Here is a 23,136-nt window from a genome sequence, read left to right as displayed (position 1 = left end):
TATTTATTTTCTTTTCACTCCCTTGACGTATGTGGACAGAGTTCCAAATACATTTCAAGATGCCTCTTGGCTCATTGCCATTCGAAGTAATCTGTCTTATTGCATCAAATCTGCCACGGAACGAAGATAAATTGTCACTTGCGTTATGCAATCGTATGCTTCATGGCGCCGCGATTCATGTCCTTTACAAGCAAGACAGATGTACCCAAACTCATGTTCTGCGATGGCTGGTAGAAAGGGGATTTGAACAAGGGATCCAGCACATAATATCACGCAACAACCTAGATACGAACATGTCAATGTCCCCCTGGTACAACGTGATCAACACACCTTTACTCCTCGCCGTCAGATCTGGTCGTACGAATATCGTGGAGCTTTTTCTACACCATGGAGCGCTAGTCAATCTCGAAACGGACATTTCCGCCTTAGGATACGCTGCAGCTCTAGGAGACTACAACGTCACCAGTTTGCTCCTCCACTATGGCGCCCATGTAGACCCCGTGGGCGCAAGATGCGGTCTTCCTCCTCTAGGATGTGCTATGGGACTTGGGTATGCATCACGGGAATTCAATCCACACTCGCTATATTGGCCGAGCCGGGATGGTCGATCGAGACCCAGTGGAGATGATGAGTATGTCGCTGTGATTCAGCTGCTGCTGGCTCACGGGGCAGATCTAAATTTCCAGTCTGATGACACCTTTCAGTCTACTTGCCTGCACAGAATTCCTAAGAGCCCGTGGGGATCTACAGAGAAACTGTTCGGTCTGTTTCTCGATTCTGGTGCTGATGTAAACGCACAAGATTCGAAAGGAGACACCCCCCTTCATGTTGCCCTCGCCAGGGATGCATTTTCAGGAAATACAAGGGTCCAAAAGGAGTTTGTGCGATTACTCTTGAGGTCTGGTGCTGATGTGAACCTACAGAACAGGTGTGGAGTGAGACCACTAGGTATCAGATTGGAGGACCCTGGCATCTTGGAACTCACGTTGAAACCAGGGGCGAATACTGGTTGCGGTGGTAGAGACGGAGGCGAAATTATTTCGAGGCTTTTGAGAACCCCGTTGCAAAAGCAAAAGAAAGGCAGAAAGCAAAATAGGATCAATACTGTCTTGATAGAGCTACTCTTGGAACACGGGGCTTGTGCAGATCAAATCACCGATGGAAAATGTGCACTGGACTTGTGCGCGGCAAGGATGTATCCAGCGCTGAGAGATTCGATGAGCAAGAGGAAAATGACTTCAAGAAAACCTTCACTGACCGTGAAGGCCAGAGAGCCATCGAAACCCACGAGAAAGCTGCCCCCAAGGAAAGCCAGAAAATACAACTAGACCACGAACGAAACGAGAAAACTGCGCTCAAGGATTCTTCGCAAGGGTTGAACCGAAGCTGGCACGTGTGGGGATTAAGCTTGAGATATTGTACCCGGGTATGAGAGCCCAATTTACACGACTTGCTTAGAGATCAAATTCCATCTTGCCAGGAAGGAAAGCAAGGAAAGCGTTAATTGCTAGTTGCTATCAGATTATGGCATAATTGCTCCAAATATCAGTGAAGTCAATCTAGCTTTCGAATGCAACGGCCCCAATGGCGTAGAAGACTTTATGACCATAGTCGATCTCCGATTCATTGGATATCATACGATGCTTTTACTTTCACGTACTTCTGCAGGCTAAGATGAGTGGCACTAAAGAGTCTGCTATAGGCCCTATGAAACCTTAGGTTTTTAAATTTTGTTTTCATTTTGCTCGGTTTGCATTGGGTAAACCCCCGACAGTAGATAATACTGTACTGTCTATTGACATGTATGGAAGTTCGAGGGGCAGTAGGTTGTACTATGTTAGCCAAATGTCCGGGTAAACGATACCCCTTGGTTAAAGATGTAGGCTTTTCTTTATATCCAAATCAAATCTTAGCGCTCTGTGAGAGCTTCTTCTCTTCAGCCTGATAGAGCTTGACCAATTGACGCACAGACAGATCGAGCAGCACGTCTTCTGAGCCACCCGGAATACGGGCACCAGGAACATCGCGCAGAATGGCTAGAGGCTTGGTTAGCTTGTTTCAAACGAATACTCATAATTTAAGAAACATACCTTCGACCAATTCACCCTGACCGGATTTGGTAAATCCACTTCCTCCGAACAATAACACGGCAGTTTGGGCGCACTCGTTCAAAACCATAGCGGACTTCGCTTTAGCTAATGCCGTCAAGCCACCAAGTTGACGATCACCCTCCTCTTTGCTGAGATGAACTAATTGGTACAAGATCTGCTCAACCCACGCCCACATAGATTCAAGCTCGGCGCCTGCCTTAGCTAGACGGTGGCGGACCACGGGTTGGTCCATGAGCGTCTTTCCGAAAGCCTCGCGCTTGAGACAGTACGAGAAAGCAGTAGAAAGGGCTACGCGAGCCTGGCGAGTTACTCCGATGGCAATAAGAAGTCGTTCATGGTTGAAGTTTGTCATGATGATACGCATGCCGTCGCCTTCTTTGCCGATGATGTTTGACACAGGAACCTTGACGTCGTCAAGCTCAATAAATGTAGTCCCGCCTGTAATCTGACCTGAGACTTTGAGTCGGCGCATTGAAACACCGGGGTGGCCCTTCAGAGGCACAACCAAGACGGAAAGGCCCGCAGCTCCTGGTCCACCGGTTCGCACGGCCATGGTGGCATAGTCCGACCAGATACCATTCGTGATCCTGGTTACTGCTGTCAGCTCACAGCTTTATCAATACTGCAGAATTGGCTCTTACCATTTCTTGGATCCGTTCAGGATGTAGTGCTGGCCATCGCCACTCTTGACAGCAGTTGTGGTGATATTCGCGACATCACTACCGGCCTCAGGCTCCGTGATGGCAATGCAGCCTCGCTTCTTACCTGTGAGTAGCTCGGGCAAGAACTGCTCTTGCAGCTCGGTACTGCCAAATTTGTAGATTGGTGCAATTCCGAAAGCGAAACCGGCGTTCAAAGAACCAGAGGGGCCACTGAGACCCGAACGGGCCATCTATGTGCAAACCATCGGTCAATTACTATGCAATTATAAAGCCCAGTTCGATAATTTTCATCGCATACCTCATCACAGTAAATTCCCGTGTAGATATAGTCCCAGTCTTCAACCTTGACTCCCAGGATATCGTTGATTCCTAGCCGCTTTAGCCAATCCACAGGTAATGGGGCTGGCATGTTGGGCAACAACATATTATGCTTGCAGAATGCGTGGAAAACATGCTCGGGGACTGTTCCCTCACGTTCCCACTCTAGCGCGTGCTGAAGCAAGTTCTCTGTTGCAAATTTACGGCATGCTTGTTGGAAACGGCGGTGGGCTGGTGTAATGTAGGGAGAAGGGAGGCCACGAAGGTAAGGCGGCTCTGAGAACGGGATGGGATTTGGTGGGCTGTACGCCATGATGGAAGAGTAAAGGGATATGTTATCAGAAGACGTCAATATTCGTCTATGGCGTTTATATACATGTCAGGATCAATAGTCTATGAGGGGATTCTCCGCATTCTGGGGTAAGGACCCGACCGAGGCTCGGTGATTTGTGCAGGCCTGTGGATTTAATGCACAAGCATGCACATCACATGACTAGTGTTGATGCCTAAGGCATTAATGGGTTGTTGGTATATGCAGCACCAGCATACCGGAATACCGGAGGATTTATTAATCCTCCAGTATGCAGTAATATTTCTTATGTAATCAGGATAGTATAAATTGTCAGAATAGTGGATACAGAAAGACAGAGACTTGAATACCATTGATTGGACCCTTATAATACGGAATACCACCTGTGTGGACAGTTATGAGCCCGGATCGCACTGAATGAACCTGCTGTAGTCGAAACACAGCACGATTGAACCCCTGAAGCTGCCGAAAAGAGCAATTGTGGAGCTATTCCCAGCTACCCCTGAATTGTATCTAGCAATGGAGACAGCATCGATTCTCTCCGCCACGAAGGGCGAAAAACTGAAGGATGAAACGCAATGGCGTACCTGGTTCACGAGAGTGAGGTCGTACGCGAGGCAGAAAGGTGTATGGGAGCTGTGTGACCCTGAAGCTGTGATGGCTGAGATCGCTGCTGTATCTACCGCGATAGAGAAGCCACCAATTCGGCCCGACCTCCTTACCGAACCGACAGTCCCCGAGTATCCCGAGGAGGGGGATGCAGAGGAAAAGAAAACCTGGAGAGATCGGATGGACCTTTTTAAAATCAAGTATGCCCGATGGCAAAGCGAGGCGAAAGGACTGGCCGATGTCAACGAGTATATCTTGATATACCTAGACCCGGTACACCATCTAGCTATTATACCGCTGGAGACGCCTTATGAGAGACTGGTCTATTTGAAATCCCGTTTCGCCCAGACGGTCACGTACCGAGAAGAGATTCGAATGAAATGGAGATATTTCTCTACCCAAAGACCAACGGGAGATATCGAGCAATGGATCCAGAAGTGGGACTCGATGAGAGAATTGACGATTAGTCTTGGAATCGATGATAGTAATCCGAATCGAGACTTTGTATACGCAGTAAAGGACGTACTGCCAATGTGGTGGCAAGCACAATACCAGGACATTGTCGCTGATGGGAAGCCGGTCGATACTCGAGTCCTTATCGAGTCCTTCCGTGCGATGAACAACGATATTGGTGTGAAGACAGTGTCGTCGACAAACGCCCCGAAAAGCGCATTCTCTACCTGGCAAGGTTATCAAGAAGCGAAGCCGGATACCCCGTACGAGAAACGGAGGTGTCCCTGCGGCGATAGGCACCCACAGCATTCTGTGCGTACGTGCTGGACTGTGAATGAAGCAATCCGCCCGGAAGGGAAGCCTATAGACCAGAGAAAGGTGGACCGCGCAAATGAGCAACTGTCAAAGGATCCAGGATGGAAGAAGTGGGTGGACAAGACGATAGCAGGAGCTAAACCGAAAGCCGACCGGCCCGAGCCGAAGGTTGAATCGGCCAATGTCCTAACCAGCTTTATTACGATGACGAAGCATGCCCTATCCGCTAGCGAGGTGTCGCTTCGAGATAGATGGATCCTCGATTCGGGATCGAGCGCGCACGTGTGCAATAACAAGGACCTATTCATTAACCTTCGGCCCGACGCGATAGAATTGAAGACGGGAGATGGATCTACCCGAGTACTCGGTCGAGGCACGGTCCGCTTGATAGGAAAGCACCCCCAGAGGGGACGAATGGAGATCACGTTAAGCGACGCACTCTATTCGCCGACGTTTCACACCAACCTGGTGTCGTACGCGCAATTGAAGAAGAAGGGTGGCACGTGGTGCCAGGAGACGAACTGTATCCGAGACCCTAATAAGAACCCGGTCGTTAGCGTACGATTATGGGACCAATTTGATCTATGGATTTTTGACCAGCCCGACGAAGCGCTCCCCCCACAGCAAGCATTCGCTGCTACCCCGCAAAGAGCAGCATCGACACCGAGGAAGTCAGTCAAGACGCAGGAATCGAAGGCTTCGGTGGAGCTCTGGCATAGAAGGTTCGCGCATATCGATCGGAAGACGGTAGCAAAGCTTGCTACAATGGTCGACGGTGTCAATATCCAGGAAGAGAAGCTGACAACGCCGACAGCGACGTCGGGATCGAGATCGGTACCGATAGGAGAAGAAGCACCACTGTGCGCGACGTGTTGTATCGGGAGGGCACCGAGACAGATCTCTCGACGGCCTATAGGACGCACGTTTGGACGATTCGGAAGGATTCATTTCGATCTGATACAGCTACCGCCAGCGTACAATAAGCATAGATGGATCTCTCACTTCTATATCGAGGGAGTTAGATTTCACTGGCTGATGACACACGAGATGAAACCAGAGTGTCAGTTAGCTATCAACCAGTTTGTTGAACTAGCTAAGAATCAGTGGAATTTGCCTATCAAGGCATTTCACTACGACAATGAGCTTTCAGCAGGCAAGAAGGCCGAATACAGTCTAACGAGCGACGGTATCCTAATCTATCATACCCCGCCAGCACACGCGGAAATGAACGGATACGCCGAGAGATCTGGTGGCATGATAATCGTCCGAATGCGGATGCTAGCGCTCGAAGGGAAGCTTCCGAAGGAATTATGGCCCTATTTCGCCGGTGCCGCCGTGTGGATGCTGAACCGTACCCCGACGTACATTGCTTCCGAGAATCGGTGGATCATACCGTGGGAGGAAGTGCGGAAGGAGTTCTTAAAGGGCGCGATTCCACCCCGAATCAATCTCGCGAAAGTGAGGTTATACGGAAGCTTAGCGTACTGTCGAATTGAACACCAGGTGAAGTCAGATAAGATGAATCCTCGCGCAGAAGTTGGATTCCTAGTTGGATACGTGGCGTCCAATATCTATCAGATCTGGTTTCCACACTCAGGAAAAGTGAGGCATATCAGGGATGCTATCATAGATGAATCTCGTAAATACACACCGGATTATGAGAAATTCCAGCCGATTCCTATGCCGCTAGCCAAGGAGCCAGAAGAGATCTCACTCGCTGAGATTACCGAACTGGTAAACCGTGAATTAGCGAGTCGGGAACCTGTCGGGATACTGGAAAGGACTCGCGAGGAAGATGACCAGGAAGATCGCGAGCAGCAAGCTCCCCCACCACCAGAAGCCCCGCGGGATGAAGACGAAAACGAAGATAACGAGACCTTTCGGCCCGAAGATAAAGAAAATGAGGCTATTCGCACCACCCTAAGTCAGGAGGTGAGAGATACTACCCCACCTCAGGGGGTGAGTACCCAGGCAAGCATGCCTACCCCGATAGGACCGCCGAGAATGGCGATAGGTGAAATCCAAGAGAGAAGCGAACCCCAGAAAGCAGTGCCAGGTGCTTTCCCGGCCGAGGACCTACCCCCGCTGCCGAATACGCCTCCGCACGAGCCCGAATCGGACGCTGACCCTGGTCAGGGGGTGGATATAGGTGATCAGGATGATCATCTAATAGAAGACCAGGCCCAGCAAGAAGAAGATCGGACCAATGAAAGTGAAGAGGACGATCTAGAAAGACAGCTACAATCTGAATTGCTAGCACCAAGCAGAGAAATCAACAGCAGTGTAGACGTCAGTAACATACTGACAGGAAGTCGTACGCGCAGAGCACGAAGAGATGACGATTACGCCTACGCGACTACGATCAAGATAGCTCCAGAAGGAGAAGAACCGCCCGCCTTCCTACACGCTTTCGCGGCAGGTTTATACGCCGAGAAACCAGACACCCGTCGTCACCGAGACGACCTTCCACCGCCCCCGAAACACTGGAAAGAGGTCCTGAATCACCCTTTTCAGCAAGGATTTCTCGCAGCAGCAGCGAAGGAAATAAGGTCGTTAGCCGAGAAAGAGACGTTTGAGGTTATCGAGAAACCAAGAGACCGAGGAGTACAGATACTGCCGTTAATGTGGGTCTTTACCTACAAATTTGATGCGGACGGATACCTGGTGAAGTTCAAAGCCCGCATTTGCGTACGTGGAGACCTCGAAACGATCACGTACCAGGAAAAGAGAGCTGCGACACTAGCAGCAAGGACCGCAAGGATGATCTTCGCTTTGGTCGCCGCATTTGATCTGAATCTGCGACAGCGGGACGCTGTTACCGCGTTCTTGAATAGCAAGCTGGAGCAAGAGACGTACTCGCATATGCCAGAAGGATTTCAGATCCCAGGGAAGTGCTGGAAGTTACGGCGAGCACTGTACGGACTACGGATCTCGCCGAGACTATGGCAGCAAGAAGCTTCGAAGGTGCTACGAAAGCTAGGACTAAAGCAAGCACCCGAGGATCCCTGTGTGTTTACTGGGGATGGAATTTTAGTCTTCTTTTACGTGGATGATATCTTAATTGCTAGTCATCCTGACGTCAAGAAGCAGGCTGACCAGCTGGAAAGAGATCTGGAATCGCACTGGGAACTGACAGATCATGGAGAAGCAGCATGGTTTTTGAATATCCGGATACTCCGAGATAGAAGACAAAAGAAATTATGGCTATGCCAAGATAGCTATGTGACAAGCATCGCGAATCGATTCAATCTGATAGACCGACCACCGGTCTATACACCACTGCCTATCGAAGAATTGACTCCCTACACGGGTGCCGCAACCCCACAGGAGATCCTATTATACCAGAAGAAAGTGGGATCCGCAGGGTATGCGACGACGATCACCCGACCCGACGCTGTAAAAGCGACCGCACGATTAGCTCAATTTTTGACAAATCCTGGACCGGAACACCAGAGAGCTGCTGATAGAGTCATTACGTATTTGTATACCACGCGAAATCTCGCGATCGAGTACAGTGCCGAGGTCGAAATGGACTCGATTCAGTTCGCTAGCGATGCTTCGTACGGAGACCACCAGGACAGGAAGAGCTCCGCAGGGTATATTTGCCAGGCGTACGGAGGCCCGGTCGACTGGAAAGCGACTAAACAGCCGACCGTAACGACGTCCACCACGGAAGCCGAGCTGCTCGGGCTATCTGAAGCCGGAAAGCAGGTTCAATGGTGGCGCCGACTACTCGAAAGCCTTGGTTTTATTCCATCCCACCACCTGACGATCGATTGCGACAACGAAAGGACGATTGGATTATTGACGAGCGAAGACACGGCGTTTGAAACGAAGCTTCGGCACGTGGATATTCATCGGCACTGGCTTCGGCAAGAAGTTCGGGAAGGAAGGATTCGCGTGCGATGGGTAGCGACAGCGAGCATGGTTGCCGACGGACTGACGAAGCTGCTATCTCGGCAGAAGCACGAGAATTTTCTCAGGATGCTGAGGATGGTAGATATCAGCTATATGCTGGTTTAGATGAGAAGAGACAGCGATCCCATACTGGGACCGCTGAGGGGGTGTGTTGGTATATGCAGCACCAGCATACCGGAATACCGGAGGATTTATTAATCCTCCAGTATGCAGTAATATTTCTTATGTAATCAGGATAGTATAAATTGTCAGAATAGTGGATACAGAAAGACAGAGACTTGAATACCATTGATTGGACCCTTATAATACGGAATACCACCTGTGTGGACATGGGTCATCGGCAGCAAGTAGATTTTTCGTTAGAACCAAGTACTTTAGTTATAAGCCACTGTAAATGTAGTTAGATTGGAACATTGTTACTTCATTAGAAACACATGACTATCGAACTTGGAAGTAAATATGCAAGACCCTCAGCTAGAAGCTAAGACCCCTTTTAACACACCCACTTTATATAGAGTGCGTTATACTTCGGTATCAACGTTAACTAACTAGTTAACTAACTAATAACTAACTAGGGTTCTAGCACGGTACCTCCCTACAGTCCATTACAGTCTAACATGGCGGATATGTTTCCATTGACCACTAAGGACGTTGCGAGTACTCGGGATTGTCAAATTTCTTAGGTCTCTCAGGACAGCAATCGAAGATAAAGAGCATCAACAATCTATGCGGCGGGTTTGGGAACGTCTGGACTAGTCCTGCCAGCAGTCTTTCCCTTCAACCACCCAGTCCCTCTTGAAACCAAAGATCCGGCCGCGTAGGACTTGCTGGAGGATTTGTTCCTGGATAATATAGACTTCATCCGCTCCTTGGTCCCCATATGCTTGCTCTTGTCATGAGCTAGCTGTGATGACCATATAATGTCCTGATTTTGGGAGGCAGCATATCTGATATCTACTTCCTCGCTTTCAAGCAGGCGTTCTAGATGCGCTATATCAATCAGAGGATCACCCATCACACATACACTAGACACTCGTTCCATCCAATCAAGCAAGTCACGTTAAAAGCTTCTCTACAATGCGGTTGTTTGTAGTGTGAGGTCGATTTTTAATCAATCTTGGATTTGAAGCTTCGCTCTTTGCCCCTACTGTGTTCACAACTTCGAAATGAAATCTATCCGAGCAGCCAGGGATGTCAATGTCTATTAGAGAGTGAATAGTCTGACATTCTGTAATGAAATCTCTATTAGTTAACCATATCAGGAGCAAGAGGGTTTCCTTCAAAGAAATGACTGGCTTACGTGATCCGGCACTTCAGGCACGGCTGAGTAATGCTCCGAAAGCGGCCCCGGATCCGCCACCCCTTGAAAAATCTTATCGCCCGATAACAAGCACGCAATTGCCACTAACCGCTTTAGGCAAGTTACCTGGGGGTTTTCTCTATATCCAAGCGATGAAGAGGGGAGATTCTCTTTCCCCCTCATCTTCTTCTTTGTTTTTGTCTATAACAGATATCGGTCTTATATCCGGTATCAAGAAGAAGTCATGGGTTCATCAGTTCCAGCTCTGTCGGCCTTGAATGGCCCGACCTATGTTACAGCCCAAACCCTCATCCAGCAAGTCGCATACTTGCTGAGTGATAAGATCTTCTCCTACTCGCCGGACACTTTCGATCTTGATGCTGCTCTCAAGGAATGGACCTCCAAGGGCGAAACTAATGCCAATGGCGAGTCTCCCTCTATCAAGGCCCTGGAAACCCGCCAGGGTGCCGGCAACATGGCCCTCGGCTACCTCTTCTCTCAGGACTTTGATCTGAAGAAGCGTCACATCCCTCAGGGTATTGTTGCTTCCTCGGCAACTCTCCCTTATATGCGCGCCGCACTGGAGCAGCTCTCTCTGCTCTACTCCGTCGCTAGCCCAGTCGCTGCACACGTCGCTGCCGTAGACTACGCCGGTGAGGATGGCCTGGTCTCTGACTATGCCTCCGCACTCTCTCTGGCCGAGGATCTCGGTCTGGGTCTGGTTTCCAGCGGTTCCGCCCACGAGTCCCAGCACATGGCTCTCTTCACAACGTTGCTCTCATCCGTCCTCCCCTCAATTCACATCTATGATGGTGTTCGTGTTGGCCGTGATACTACCCGCATCATTGATATTCTCGACAAGGATGGTCTGACTCGCACATATGAGACTGTCCGCAAGACTCTCGATGAGTCCCGCAACCGTCATCTCGACGCCCAAGGCAAGGTCTTGGATCTGCTGAAGAGCCTGAACGGCGAACTCGGAACTGACTATGGTGCGTTCGAGTACCACGGTCACTCCGAGCCCACCTCTGTACTTATTGCCTTCGGCACTGTCGAGGCCACTCTCACTGCCCAAATCGCACGCTCTCTCGCAAAGGATGGTGTCCGTGTCGGTGTTGTGAATGTCCGCATCTACCGGCCCTTCATCGAGGAGGAGTTCCTGCGCGTTCTCCCCCAGTCCACCCAGACTGTCGCAGTTCTTGGCCAGGTCGCCTCCGAGCAGGATGTTCAGGAAGATGGCATCCACTCCCCTCTCTTTATGAGGATGTGCTTGCTTCTTTGACTTTCGCCACTGGCCGTGAACACAACCCGGCTTGTGTTGAGATCAAGTACCCCCGCTCCCAGCGTTGGGATCTCATCTCCACCGCCGCTGCATTCCAGCGCGTGTATGACCAGCCTATTCTCGTTGCCAACGGTGAAACCAATGCCTCCCTGCAGCTGCTCGACCCTGCATCTGTGCAGGAATACACTTTCTGGGATGTTGACGCTTCTGTTACCAAGGCGGCTGCTCAGACTTTGAGCCAGGCTCTTGGCGCCGACTCGGCCAGCAATGTCACCCTCAGCCAGACCCACGACAACCTCGTCCAGGGTGGTGCCATCCGTGTTGACATCCGCAAGAGCGCTAAGATTGTTGACGCACCTTACGCGGTCACTGCTGCTGATGTCTCTTACGTTGGCAACCTTTCACTGCTGAACGATGTTGATGTTCTGGCTTCTGTCAAGGACAACGCCAAGGTCATTGTGAATGCCCCGGGCATTAACGATGAGGATTTGGAGAAGAAGCTTCCTGCTTCCTTCAAGCAAGCTGTCGCCCAGCGTGGCATCTCCGTCTTTATCGTCGACTCATCTGCTGTTGATGACTCGTCTCTAGACGCCCTTGTCCTCCAGGCTTCATTCGTGCGCGTCGCTCTGCCTGCCCAGGAGGCTCTGGCAACCAAGAAGCTGTCCTCGATCACCGGAAATGCCGAGGCCCTGGAAAATGTTACCAAGGATCTCGAGAAGCTGCTCCGCCAGATCGAGGTTCCCGAGTCCTGGAAAGAGCCCGAGGGTATCACCGAGGTCGTTGAGCTCCCCAAGGACATCACCGCCAACAGCTTTGTTTCCTTCGACAAGGACGAATCCGAGCCCCCCACCCTTCTCAAGGACTGGGAGACTGCTGCTCGTGGCCTTGCGTTCAGGGAGGCCTATGGCACCAGGGATGCTCTTCGCCCTGACCTTGCCCACAAGACTTTCATTGTCCACGTCAAGGAGAACCGCCGTCTCACCCCCACCACCTATGATCGTAACATCTTCCACATCGAGTTCGACCTCGGTGACACTGGTCTGAAGTACGACATTGGCGAGGCCCTCGGTATCCACGCCGAGAACGACCCTGAGGACATCAAGAAGTTCATCGCGTTCTACGGCTTGAACCCCGATGCGATTGTTGAGGTTCCCAGCCGCGAGGACCCTGCCGTTTTGGAGAACCGCACTGTCTACCAGGCTCTGGTTCAGAACGTCGACATCTTCGGTCGTCCGCCTAAGCGCTTCTACGAGGCCCTTGCCGAGTTCGCCTCCGACGAGAAGGAAAAGGCCAACTTGCTCATCCTGGGTGGTCCCGACGGTGCCACCGAGTTCAAGCGTCGCGCCGAGGTTGACACCGTCACCTTCGCCGACATCTTGCTCGAGTACCCCTCTGCCCACCCCGAATTCCACGATATCGTCCGCCTCATCGGCCCCCTCAAGCGCCGTGAGTACTCGATCGCCTCGTGCCAGAAGGTGACCCCTACCTCAGTAGCCCTGATGATTGTCGCCGTGAACTGGGTCGACCCCAACGGCCGCGACCGTTTCGGTCTTGCCACCCGCTACCTGAGCCGCCTGCAGGCCGGCTCCCCGATCACTGTCAGCGTCAAGTCCAGCGTCATGAAACTGCCCCCAAAGTCCACCCAGCCTATTATCATGGCCGGTCTTGGTACTGGTCTTGCACCTTTCCGTGCCTTCGTCCAGCACCGCGCCCTCGAGAAGGCTCAGGGCAAGGAGATCGGCGCTGTCTTGCTGTACATGGGATCTCGCCACCAGCGCGAGGAGTACTGCTATGGCGAGGAATGGGAGGCTTACCAGGAGGCTGGTGTTATCACTCTCCTCGGCGCTGCTTTCTCTCGTGATCAGCCTGAGAAGATTTATATTCAGGACCGTATGCGCCAGACCCTGCCTGAGATCATCCAAGCCTATATTCGTGAGGAGGGTGCTTTCTACCTGTGCGGTCCCACTTGGCCCGTGCCTGATGTCACCGCTGTTCTGGAGGAGGCTATTGCCACCGAGGCCAGGAACAATGGCAAGAAGGTTGAGACTCGCAAGGAGATTGAGAAGCTCAAGGATGAGGAGCGCTATGTTTTGGAGGTCTACTAGACTCTGTTTTGTTTTCGCATGGCATGATTGTACGATTGGCATGTTTTTGCTTTTTATTCCCCCTGGTATTTAGATGATTTGGGCTAGCGCACTAGCCTTGAAAGACTTCAAAAATGCATTAGAACATTGGATTTTTAAGATCTTAAAACTTCTCCTTTAGATCCCTTATTAGAATATATAATTTAATGGAATGTATTTGGGTATCTGCTTCGAAGACAATGCCTTCCTAGCATGACCCTCGAAAATGCTATGTCGTGTCTAGGTCGTCTATACATACAACTTTTTCTTGAAACTCATGCAACGTAACTATCAAACGCGCCCAGTATTACCATACTTGGTCTTTCCATATGCACCTCCCTTTTCTTTCCTCAACTCCAATGCCCGACGATACGGCGGTGCAGTGGGTGGCTGAATAGGATCCAGATTAACATAATCCGGAGGTAGGGTGTATGATGCATCAGAATCCCAAGCGGAAAGATCGCCACAGGCAATGAACGACGGAATCCACCGGTTCTCAACCGCGAACTTGTTGGACAGTTTTTGGGGTTGGTGCTTGTCTTGTGATGTTGTGGTTTGAAGATGGCGGACCTCAGTGGAATGATTGGACGTCGGACTGCTAATTGCCGCAGGTTGCGCCACGGTACTCCGGGCCTGTATGTCCTGGTCGATTTCTCCGCGGACTTCCAGGCCCACATTGCCATCTTCTGACACGGCTACTGGAGCGGCAGCTCCGCCGAAGAGCGGATTCTTCAATGCGGCCATACCGACCACCCCGCTATCACTAACGGGTGGAATGAAGCCTTCGCAGACCACAAATGCCTCCAAGCTACTAGCGCGACTACTGCGCGGCTTTGCGACGCTGACGCGCTCGAAGACGGTTCGCAGCTGTGCGTAGAGAAGGTCGACGTCGCGGCCGCGGAAGATCTTGGCGACGAATTTGCCGCCCGGTCGGAGAACGCCCATGGCAAGGTTTAGCGCTGCGTAGAGGAGTTGTGATTGAATATAAATGTCTAGGTCATGTAGACCTGTTACATCCGGGGCACCGTCAGAGATTACCAGGTCGACGGGGTGAGGTTGTCTAATAGCCTCTGTGACTTCCGATGTATCGTCTGAGGGAGTAGATGGTTGTTCGTATGCTTCTGGGTCCAGAGCGTGCAAGAGCAGAGGAATCGTAGAGGGGTGTGTGATATCAGCTTTGAGGGTTGTGATACCTTCGAGCGGTGCCATAGGTTGCAGATCGATGGATACGATCTTGACATTCTTCCGAGGCTTTAATTCAGAGGTTGAAGAAGGCTCATCGCAGTCCATTTTATCCTCGTCGGTCGTCGTTGTCTCTGCGCCCTCCAATCCCTGTTGTTCTATCCGCTTTTTCTCGAGCCATGCCCGTCGCCCGAAGCTTTCGCCCTTGATCAAAACACGACTGAGTACTTGGCTCCAACTTCCGGGCGCGGCGCACAAATCCACAACTCTCGTCACATTATCCGGGTTCTCGTGTTCGAATAGGTCGAATCGCTCGTCGATTTGGATAAGCTTGAAGGCGGAACGGGCCCGCCAATTTTGCTCCTTGGCGAGACGATAATAAGCATCGCGCTTGTCCTTGGATGATTTTCCCATCTTGAAAAACAAGCTGCCCAGGCGCAATTGGCAATCGTCTGTCAAAGTGGGTTAATTTTGCGACCAACGTGGGGAACGAAAAGATAAGATTCCAAAGGCGGACTAAAGTTTCTGCCGCTTTTTTTTCTTTTCGCCGACGGCGTGCTTAGATCATTTGTCAACCAGAACAAACTGTGATACTTGAGGATTACTCAGTTCATAATGGGTCAAAAGAGAGCGCGCGACCCCAAAGCCCAGGTGGCTGAGGCAAACAAACGCAAGAAGGCAGTTAAGTCTGACGCAGTGTCAAGCGAGGATCATGGCTCTATCGCAGTCGAGGACCTCAACTGGAAGGAAGTTGCTATGCCAGATCGCATGGATGATGCAGAGGGCTTCTTCGGACTAGAAGAGATTGAGGGTGTCGAGATCATCAAACAGGGCGACGGAGGTGTTCAATTCAAGGTATGAGGCTGCATGCTTTGATCGGTCATGTTTACTGAGGGCTAATATATGGTTGATGAGTAGGCTAAGTCTGGCAAGCCAACACATTCAATTCTCAAACCCCCGTCTGCGGACGATGGAGACGAATGGGATGGTTTTAGCGACGAAGACTCGTCCAAGAAGTCTGCTGCCACCGAGAAGACTCCCGCTGCCACCGAAGTGAAGGAAGATAAGAAGTCGAAGAGGGACATGAAGAAGGAGCAAAACAAAGCCAAGAAAGCAGAGAAAAAGGCTAAGGAGCAAAAGCCTAAGGAGCAAAAGTCGAAGGAGTCCAAACCTGCTCAGGGCCAGAACATCAAGGCCGGGCTCGGATTCGCGGCTCTCGATGATGTCGAAGAGGACGACGGTGTGGACGTGTCAGCCTGGGACGGTCTTAACCTTTCGCCCGAGATCTACACGGCTCTTTCCAAAATGAAGTTCACCTCCCCATCGGCCATTCAAAAAGCCAGTATTCCTCCCATTCTCGATGGACATGATGTCGTCGGAAAGGCCTCTACAGGTTCTGGTAAAACATTGGCATTCGGTATTCCGATTATCGAGCATTACTTGGACAAGAGAGGGAAACAGGAGGAACAGTCTGACAAGCCTGAAAAGAACAAAGGCCCGCTTGCATTGATTCTATCTCCCACTCGAGAGCTGGCCCATCAGATCGGAAGGCATATTGGAGAGCTCATTACTAATTCCCCGGATACCAACGCACGAATCGCTCTTATTACCGGTGGTATGTCTATTCAAAAGCAGCAAAGACAACTTGCCACGGCCGATATTGTCGTTGGAACCCCGGGCCGAATTTGGGAGATCCTAAGCACAGGAACGGGATTGATCCGCAAAATGCAGAAAATCCAGTTCCTCGTCGTCGACGAAGCTGACAGACTGCTGAGTGAAGGTCATTTCAAGGAGATGGAAGATATCCTTAATGCACTAGACAAAAAGCAAGCCGGTGATATTGCCGACATGGATCAGGAAGAAGAGGAGGAGGAGCCATCTGTAAGGCAGACTCTTGTCTTCTCGGCTACATTCCACAAAGATCTTCAACAAAAGCTAGCAGGCAAAAGCCGCTGGTCAAGTGATGATATGTTGGACAACAAAGCGTCTATGGAGTACCTTCTCAAGAAATTGAATTTCCACGAAGAGAAGCCCAAGTTCATCGATGTGAACCCAGAGTCGCAGATGGCCGTCGGACTCAAGGAAGGAATTGTGGAATGCCCTGCTATGGAAAAGGTAAGACACTTCACTTTTGAACCGCTCTAATACCGATACTAATCATGATCAGGATCTCTATCTCTACTCAGTCCTCCTCTACTACCCTAAGAACCGCACCCTTGTGTTCACAAACTCTATTTCCGCTGTCCGCCGCATCACTCAACTGTTGCAAGCTCTTCAACTTCCCGTGTTCGCCCTTCACTCCAACATGGCCCAGAAAGCCCGACTCCGTTCCATCGAACGTTTCTCATCTCCCACTGCCAACCCAAGCTCAATTCTTGTCGCTACCGACGTCGCCGCTCGTGGTTTGGATATCAAGGGCGTTAACTGCGTTATCCACTATCACGTTCCCCGCACAGCAGACGCCTACGTTCACCGATCCGGTCGTACTGCTCGTGCCGGTGAATCCGGAAAGAGTATCCTGATCTGTGCTCCTGACGAGGTTGTCGGCGTTGCCCGTCTTGCTGGCAAGATCCACGCCAAGAAGGCGCGCAAGGCCGACGACCCCGAGGGACCTAGCAAGAAGATTCCCCTCGAGTCTCTTGACATTGATCGCCGAGTGGTTGCTCGCCTCCGCCCCCGCATGGGCCTAGCCAAGAAAATTACCGAATCCACCATTGCCAAGGAGAAGGTCAACACCGAGGACAACTGGCTCCGCTCTGCGGCCGAAGATCTCGGTGTTGAATATGACAGTGATGAGTTCGATCAGTCTAAGGGTAGAGGTCGTGGTCGTGGTGGTGGCCGCGAAAGACGTGACAAGGAGGCTAGCGAAACTAGCAAGAGCGAAATGGCCGGACTTCGTGCGGAGCTCAAGCACCTCCTTTCCCAGCGAGTGAACATTGGTGTCAGCGAGAAGTATCTTACTGCCGGTCGCATTGATATTGATGCTCTTCTTCGTGGTGAGGGTAACGATGCTTTCCTAGGCCACCTTGACCCTCTGACATTCTAATTTCGAAATTGAAGCGTATGTAAAAAGCATGTTGATATTAGTCTATACGAAATGGATACTTGACTCATAAATCCTTCGCAATCGGACTTCCCCGATAGATAAGATATCAAACCCGAGCCCGATAAGTGACAAAGAACTACCCCAAGACCTGAACAGGATAGTCTATGAAGACCAATTCAGCCTAGATGTAACTAGTTCACTCAGGTTGCAACTATTTACATAAGTGCATATCTTCCCCCGCCTTCCTGGCCCGGAGTATTAAAACACCCTTTTCTTTGTTCAGAACACCCCAATTCTCTCAACCAACATGGATCCCCAAATTGAAGAACTATTAGGCCTCGAAGCTGTCCGTACAAGAGCCCATGTGGTTCTCAAACTAGCCGAAGAGGGCCGTTTGAATCATTTCAATTACCACCCCGAACGCATGGAAGATGCCACCGATTACGTACTTAAACTGATTCAGGTAGGGCTAGCACATCCCAGTTAACAATTACAATTGCAAACATAAAGCAACTCACACTATCATAGCGCGATTTCGGCCCTGACAAATATCACCTGATTCCGCCCCATGGCCGCTGGCAACATTTCGAAGTCGGCGGGGTTCCCCGCATTGCCACTCTCCTGGCCGAATGGGATGAGGAGAAATGCGACACCACCGAAAAGACACGCAGACTGATAGATCTTTTCTTCGTCTCTGTGCTCCTGGATGCTGGCGCTGGAGACTTCTGGAAATTCAAGGAGTCACAAACTGGTCTGACGCTCAATCGGAGCGAGGGTATTGCGGTTGCGGCCCTGCACATGTTCCTGAACGGTGATTTTGCTGGCCCGGACTCGTCGGTGAAGCACACCGCCAACGGTAAGCGCTTGCTTTTATTCAATGCGATTGCCGTTAGCTGACATCCTTGCTAGGTGATGCATTGCGCAATATCAATGTAGAAATCTTATCCCGTGGACTCCAGGTCGATGATGGCAATCCCATGATCGGAGTACCTGCACGTGCAGATATCCTCCGTAAACTCGGCGAGTCTCTGGTGAACTTGAAAGATATTTTTGGTCCCTCTGGTCGTCCTGGTAATCTTGTTGGTAAGTTCATACAGCCCATGGAGTCCAGTTAATCCTAGTCGTTGTTATCAAAATTACTAAACAATCCCCGCCTCTAGATTACCTCATTGCCAAGTCGAGTGATGGAAAGCTGGATTACAAGGATCTCTGGAACGTGCTACAGCGCCTCCTGATCCCCATCTGGCCGTCTGATCGTACCCACGTGAACGGACAACCCATCGGCGATGCATGGCCCCTGAAAGCACTTGAGCAGCAGACTGGATCGGAGTCGAAACCCTACTCCAACATCCAACCATTCCATAAGCTGACCCAATGGCTAGCGTACTCATTGATGGTGCCATTCTCCCGTCTGCTCTCAGTTTCATGGTCCAATACTGAGCTGGGAACTGGTCTGCCGGAGTACCGCAACGGAGGCATGCTTGTCGATATGGGAGTTCTAGAATTGAAGCCCGAGGCACTTCAACGAGGTTTGAGCCTTTCGGGTGGTAGCTTGCCTTCCTTTGGTGCGGGCGATGATGAGATTGTGGAATGGCGTGCTATGACTGTTGCCCTCCTCGATGTGCTGCATACGAAGATTCTCGCTCGCTTGGATGGTGTCCAGTTGTCTCTGCCTCAGGTGTTGGAGGCGGGTTCTTGGAAAGCGGGTCGTGAGCTGGCAGCGGCTAAACGTCCGGAGACGAAGTGCAGTCCTATCTTGAACTTTGGCGATGGTACCCTATTCTAGAAGTTGTGCTGCTGTCGGTATTCAGTATCAAATTCATGGATATCGGTTTTGAATAGGTCCATTCAATATATCTGCGCTCTTCACAACCAAAATACATTGTAGATTCGACAAAGTGTGGCTTGAGCTTCTTCGGTTTATATTGTAGACCAGTGCATCAATCTCCGCGTCATGCTCCATCTTGTATAATGGTTATAGATACTGGAGCCGTAGAGTAAAAGAACATATTTACTGATGGCGCGGTCTAGTATATCTGTGCTGATCTGTCTGCGGTGATGAAAGCCCCAGCCGCTAAAGCCGCTTCATAGATCAGGTTATGAATGAAACCGAGTCTAGAGCTTTCGCTGTAAGTTTGAAATGCTCAATGTTTGAAGCCCCGTCGCATTGTACCGTTCTCGTATCGTATTGTCGTATTATCCGACCGGCCAACCAGGTCCTGTTGCCTCTCTTTGCTCTACTTCTTCAGAACACCTCGTTTGATTCCATTTTCTTGATATACCGCGGTATCATAGGAGTATCAAATGGCGCGGGTGAATCGAGAATGACATTCAACAGTGATCATCTTAACAGTGGACTCACGATAAAAACGCTCATCACAGAAAGAAATATACTCATCAAGGCAGACAACTCATATGAGCTGCCCCTGGCTGGAGTGACACAGCAAACGGTCCATACCGTCGCCAGTCCAGTCCATACACTGTCAACCTCTTTTTGGGGCTACTCAAACAAGAAGCTTTTCCCCCACTCCCCCTCCTCCCCACCCCTTCCCACCACGCTTAAAGTCAGCCGTGGTGGGGCGTTGCAAGGTCGAAGAACACCGACAAAGGAGGAGCCGCTCTCCTCACCGGCACCTAGATGGGACGAAGATGAGTCAGTAATGAACCTGAAATGACACCAAAGTGAACCCGAGACTGAAGTGAAACTGAACTAAAGCTGACTGGGATCTAGCAGTAAAGTGAATGTAAAGTGAAACTTACCTTGCATTTGAGTAAGCATTGCTTGCCTACGCCTCATCCAGAGCGGTGTCCTCGTCACTATCTCTGGTCTCATCGACGATATCCTCCACCTCGGTCACGTAGCCGACCTCCCGGTCTGAGTCTGACCCATGGGGATGCTGGGGATAGCGCCCCGCGATGATGTCGTCCAGCTCGGCCTCCAGGCGCTCGAAGTAGCCGGGAGGAAATGGGCGTGCCTGCCCTTCATCCTCTTCCACCATCCACTCCCACCCTAGCCTATCCACATCGAAATCCCCGAAGATGTCGCCGATGAGTTCGTAGTTGGAGTCATCTTCGTCCTCTTCGAGGAAGTCGGGGTCGTGGGTGGGGATCTCGGGGGCGGTGATCTCGTCGTCATCCGAGGGGAGTTGGAAGGGGTCGAACTTGTCAGGGCGAACGGCACGCAATCTAATGCCGGCTGCGTGACTGAGGGAGTTGTTGGTGGTCTGGGCGGTATTATGGGCCCCACCAGGTCGGAAAAGGATGATGCTCTGGGGGACATTGTCCGCCTCAGAAACAACAGGGTTGTTGATCTGGGAGGGGTTGTCCCAGCCAGAGAAGAGGGTGTTCCAGATGGTCTGGGGGTCATTAGCCGCGCCAGAACCGAAAGGGTCGGTGGGGGGGTTGGTGGCAGAGTCCCCAGAAGAGGAAGAAGAAGAAGAGAGGTAGGTTTGGTCATTCATCTTGGGCTGTGATGACCTCTGAAGAGGCAATTGATTTGAAAGCAAATCAAGAAAGCAGATGATATCGGAGCCGGATGAACGATACTTTGATGGAATGCGAAGAGGACGACAACAGTAAGTTGCGTTCTATGAGAACGCAACCTTTCTGCGTTGGTTACTCCCAACGGGGAAGGCCCCCTTCCCGACAAGCTCCCAATACTATACTACAATGCTACACGAATTATGATCTTCCTCCGTTGAAGAATGTTGAAGAATGCTATATTGATATAGATCTATGGCGTCTTGGCATTCTCGGCATACCGAACTATATTCCTTGGCATTTCGGTCCGATCATCGGCTGTTCCAAGGCTTTGAGCCCCACTGTTTGGGTCCAAGAGAGAAAAATCGGCTTAAAAAAAAAAACAGGAGTCCAGACGGGTGGCGGGTCTCTCTGCTTTAAATTGCCGGTCAACCCTCCTTTCGTCATTGCAAAGTCCAAGTGTGGTATATTGTATACTTGCATATATCACCCCCAGTTCAAACTACGGCGATCGGCAAACTCAAAAAGCCGAGTAATCTGAGCCTATTTTGCAGTATGTACCCCGGTCGGCAATTAAGCAAGCCCCTCTAACATGCATGAGCAGAGTGATCATCGGATTCATACATACTTCCAAAATGTCAAACATTGCACAAACGGCGCGTCGGCTCTTCCGATCGCAAAACCTTTCAGCATTTAGAACATACTCGCCCGCAGCACCCATTGCCCGTCTTCATCAACAAGGCCCAACACGGTCGGCAGTGGTTCACGACCAAGCACTCCCCAGCCAAACAGAAACACCATTCCTTTCTCAAACCCAAGCACAACCACAACACCATGAATCAACAGCCCTCGACACACTAGTTTCTCAAATCCCACTCGTCCAAACTCTCCGCGAAACACACAGCACCTACAAAGAAACCCGTCCCCACCTCGCAATCCCACCACCCATCAGACAGCACCACTTCGTGGGCGGAAGCTTGGCCGGTCCAGGCAAGCTCGCATTCGCACCATACATGTGGCTATCGACCGGCAAGTCTAAAGCACAAGCCGAAAGTGACCACCAAGCCAGCAACGTCGTCTCGGTATTCCACATCGGCCAGGATCTATGCGGTCACCCTGGCTTTGTGCACGGTGGTCTTCTCACAGTTCTGTTTGACGAGGTGTTTGCGCGCTGTGTGTCTGCGGCTTTCCCCAGCGGGCTGGGTATGACGGCTAATCTCAATGTGGATTTCCGAAAGCCGGCTCTTCCTGATCGGATGTATGTGCTGCGCACAAAAACTACGAAGGTTGAGGGTAGGAAGGCTTGGGTTGAGGGGAGGATGACTTATCTTCCTTTGACGTTGCCGCTGTCTGCGGACTCGCGTAGCATTGTTTCGGATGCTAGTCTGCTAAGGGAGGATAGTGAAGGTGCGGTCATGGTTGCTGAGGCTAAGGCTTTGTTTATTGAGCCTAAATTTGCGGATGTGAGTTATCCTTTTGTTCTATTTACTTGAAACGTGGCTAACAGTTTTTACAGTCTATGGTGTCGATTTATTCGAACTAGAGTGTGTTGTGGAAAGTTGATATATCCCCCCCATTGTATTAGTTATAGAGTTATAGATTAGATTCTAGATTATAGAGTATTAGAATAGATTTCTCAATTTTCATCATATTGTCCAAAGAGTTATTTACAGAATCATGTATATTGGATCAATCACCTCCAGGCATGTAATGGGATGTTAGTCTTCATGCTTGACAAAATCAAACACAACCCTCCCACATATATATTCCCCCTTTGTCCCCATAACCACTACTCGACGAGAGAAGTATCTCTCACCCCCAAACATCTCAAATCCCCAGATCTACAATGATCAGCTCTCAATACACCAAACCAAAAATAAACCATACTCACCTGCTCAGCCGTCCATCCAGACTTAACATTCCTCTCAAAAGTATGAACCCAAATCCCGCCCTCCTTACTGCAATCCTCAACTATAAAACCCGTAGATTTCCTCCCACCCGCCTCAGTCTCACCTCGCAAGTATTTA

The 23,136-nt window shown here is 50.6% G+C and overlaps 10 protein-coding genes across 10 annotated transcripts; 7 read left to right on the top strand and 3 right to left on the bottom strand.

Moving 5' to 3' along the window:
- Positions 1–293: 293 nt before the first annotated feature.
- N7447_001848 (ankyrin repeat domain-containing protein) lies at positions 294–1,021 on the top strand (the record flags this gene model as incomplete). Its single annotated transcript, XM_057226124.1, has 2 exons — positions 294–928; positions 997–1,021. The coding sequence occupies 2 exons, from the start codon at positions 294–296 to the stop codon at positions 1,019–1,021; spliced, it is 660 nt and encodes a 219-aa protein (XP_057090140.1).
- Positions 1,022–1,165: 144 nt separating this feature from the next.
- Positions 1,166–1,504, top strand: N7447_001847 (uncharacterized protein; the record flags this gene model as incomplete). The annotated part of the gene is made up of 2 exons (XM_057226123.1): positions 1,166–1,426; positions 1,481–1,504. 2 exons carry the CDS (start codon positions 1,166–1,168, stop codon positions 1,502–1,504), a joined length of 285 nt encoding a protein of 94 aa, XP_057090139.1.
- A 398-nt stretch (positions 1,505–1,902) lies between these two features.
- N7447_001846 (acyl-CoA dehydrogenase family protein) lies at positions 1,903–3,404 on the bottom strand (the record flags this gene model as incomplete). Its single annotated transcript, XM_057226122.1, has 4 exons — positions 1,903–2,036; positions 2,091–2,698; positions 2,753–3,003; positions 3,072–3,404. The coding sequence occupies 4 exons, from the start codon at positions 3,402–3,404 to the stop codon at positions 1,903–1,905; spliced, it is 1,326 nt and encodes a 441-aa protein (XP_057090138.1).
- Positions 3,405–3,920: 516 nt separating this feature from the next.
- Positions 3,921–8,801, top strand: N7447_001845 (Ty1/Copia family ribonuclease HI; the record flags this gene model as incomplete). Its single annotated transcript, XM_057226121.1, has 3 exons — positions 3,921–5,500; positions 5,593–5,752; positions 5,826–8,801. The coding sequence occupies 3 exons, from the start codon at positions 3,921–3,923 to the stop codon at positions 8,799–8,801; spliced, it is 4,716 nt and encodes a 1,571-aa protein (XP_057090137.1).
- Positions 8,802–10,240: 1,439 nt separating this feature from the next.
- Positions 10,241–13,383, top strand: N7447_001844 (sulfite reductase subunit alpha; the record flags this gene model as incomplete). Its single annotated transcript, XM_057226120.1, has 2 exons — positions 10,241–11,221; positions 11,260–13,383. 2 exons carry the CDS (start codon positions 10,241–10,243, stop codon positions 13,381–13,383), a joined length of 3,105 nt encoding a protein of 1,034 aa, XP_057090136.1.
- A 309-nt stretch (positions 13,384–13,692) lies between these two features.
- N7447_001843 (tRNA methyltransferase TRM7) lies at positions 13,693–14,997 on the bottom strand (the record flags this gene model as incomplete). Its single annotated transcript, XM_057226119.1, has 1 exon — positions 13,693–14,997. The coding sequence occupies one exon, from the start codon at positions 14,995–14,997 to the stop codon at positions 13,693–13,695; it is 1,305 nt and encodes a 434-aa protein (XP_057090135.1).
- Positions 14,998–15,198: 201 nt separating this feature from the next.
- Positions 15,199–17,629, top strand: mak5 (ATP-dependent RNA helicase MAK5; the record flags this gene model as incomplete). Its single annotated transcript, XM_057226118.1, has 3 exons — positions 15,199–15,438; positions 15,502–16,698; positions 16,751–17,629. 3 exons carry the CDS (start codon positions 15,199–15,201, stop codon positions 17,627–17,629), a joined length of 2,316 nt encoding a protein of 771 aa, XP_057090134.1.
- A 307-nt stretch (positions 17,630–17,936) lies between these two features.
- N7447_001841 (URC4/urg3 family protein) lies at positions 17,937–19,415 on the top strand (the record flags this gene model as incomplete). Its single annotated transcript, XM_057226117.1, has 4 exons — positions 17,937–18,092; positions 18,158–18,485; positions 18,539–18,712; positions 18,790–19,415. The coding sequence occupies 4 exons, from the start codon at positions 17,937–17,939 to the stop codon at positions 19,413–19,415; spliced, it is 1,284 nt and encodes a 427-aa protein (XP_057090133.1).
- A 1,000-nt stretch (positions 19,416–20,415) lies between these two features.
- Positions 20,416–21,090, bottom strand: N7447_001840 (uncharacterized protein; the record flags this gene model as incomplete). Its single annotated transcript, XM_057226116.1, has 1 exon — positions 20,416–21,090. The coding sequence occupies one exon, from the start codon at positions 21,088–21,090 to the stop codon at positions 20,416–20,418; it is 675 nt and encodes a 224-aa protein (XP_057090132.1).
- A 654-nt stretch (positions 21,091–21,744) lies between these two features.
- Positions 21,745–22,652, top strand: N7447_001839 (PaaI family thioesterase; the record flags this gene model as incomplete). The annotated part of the gene is made up of 2 exons (XM_057226115.1): positions 21,745–22,572; positions 22,626–22,652. The coding sequence occupies 2 exons, from the start codon at positions 21,745–21,747 to the stop codon at positions 22,650–22,652; spliced, it is 855 nt and encodes a 284-aa protein (XP_057090131.1).
- Between the last annotated feature and the right edge of the window lie 484 nt (positions 22,653–23,136).

This window comes from Penicillium robsamsonii (genome assembly GCF_028829455.1).
Source record: "Penicillium robsamsonii strain IBT 29466 chromosome Unknown utg000001l_segment0_segment0, whole genome shotgun sequence".
NCBI lineage: Eukaryota > Fungi > Ascomycota > Eurotiomycetes > Eurotiales > Aspergillaceae > Penicillium > Penicillium robsamsonii.
The sequence above is the reverse complement of the archived record's forward strand: the minus strand, read 5'-3'. Positions and strand labels throughout refer to the sequence as shown.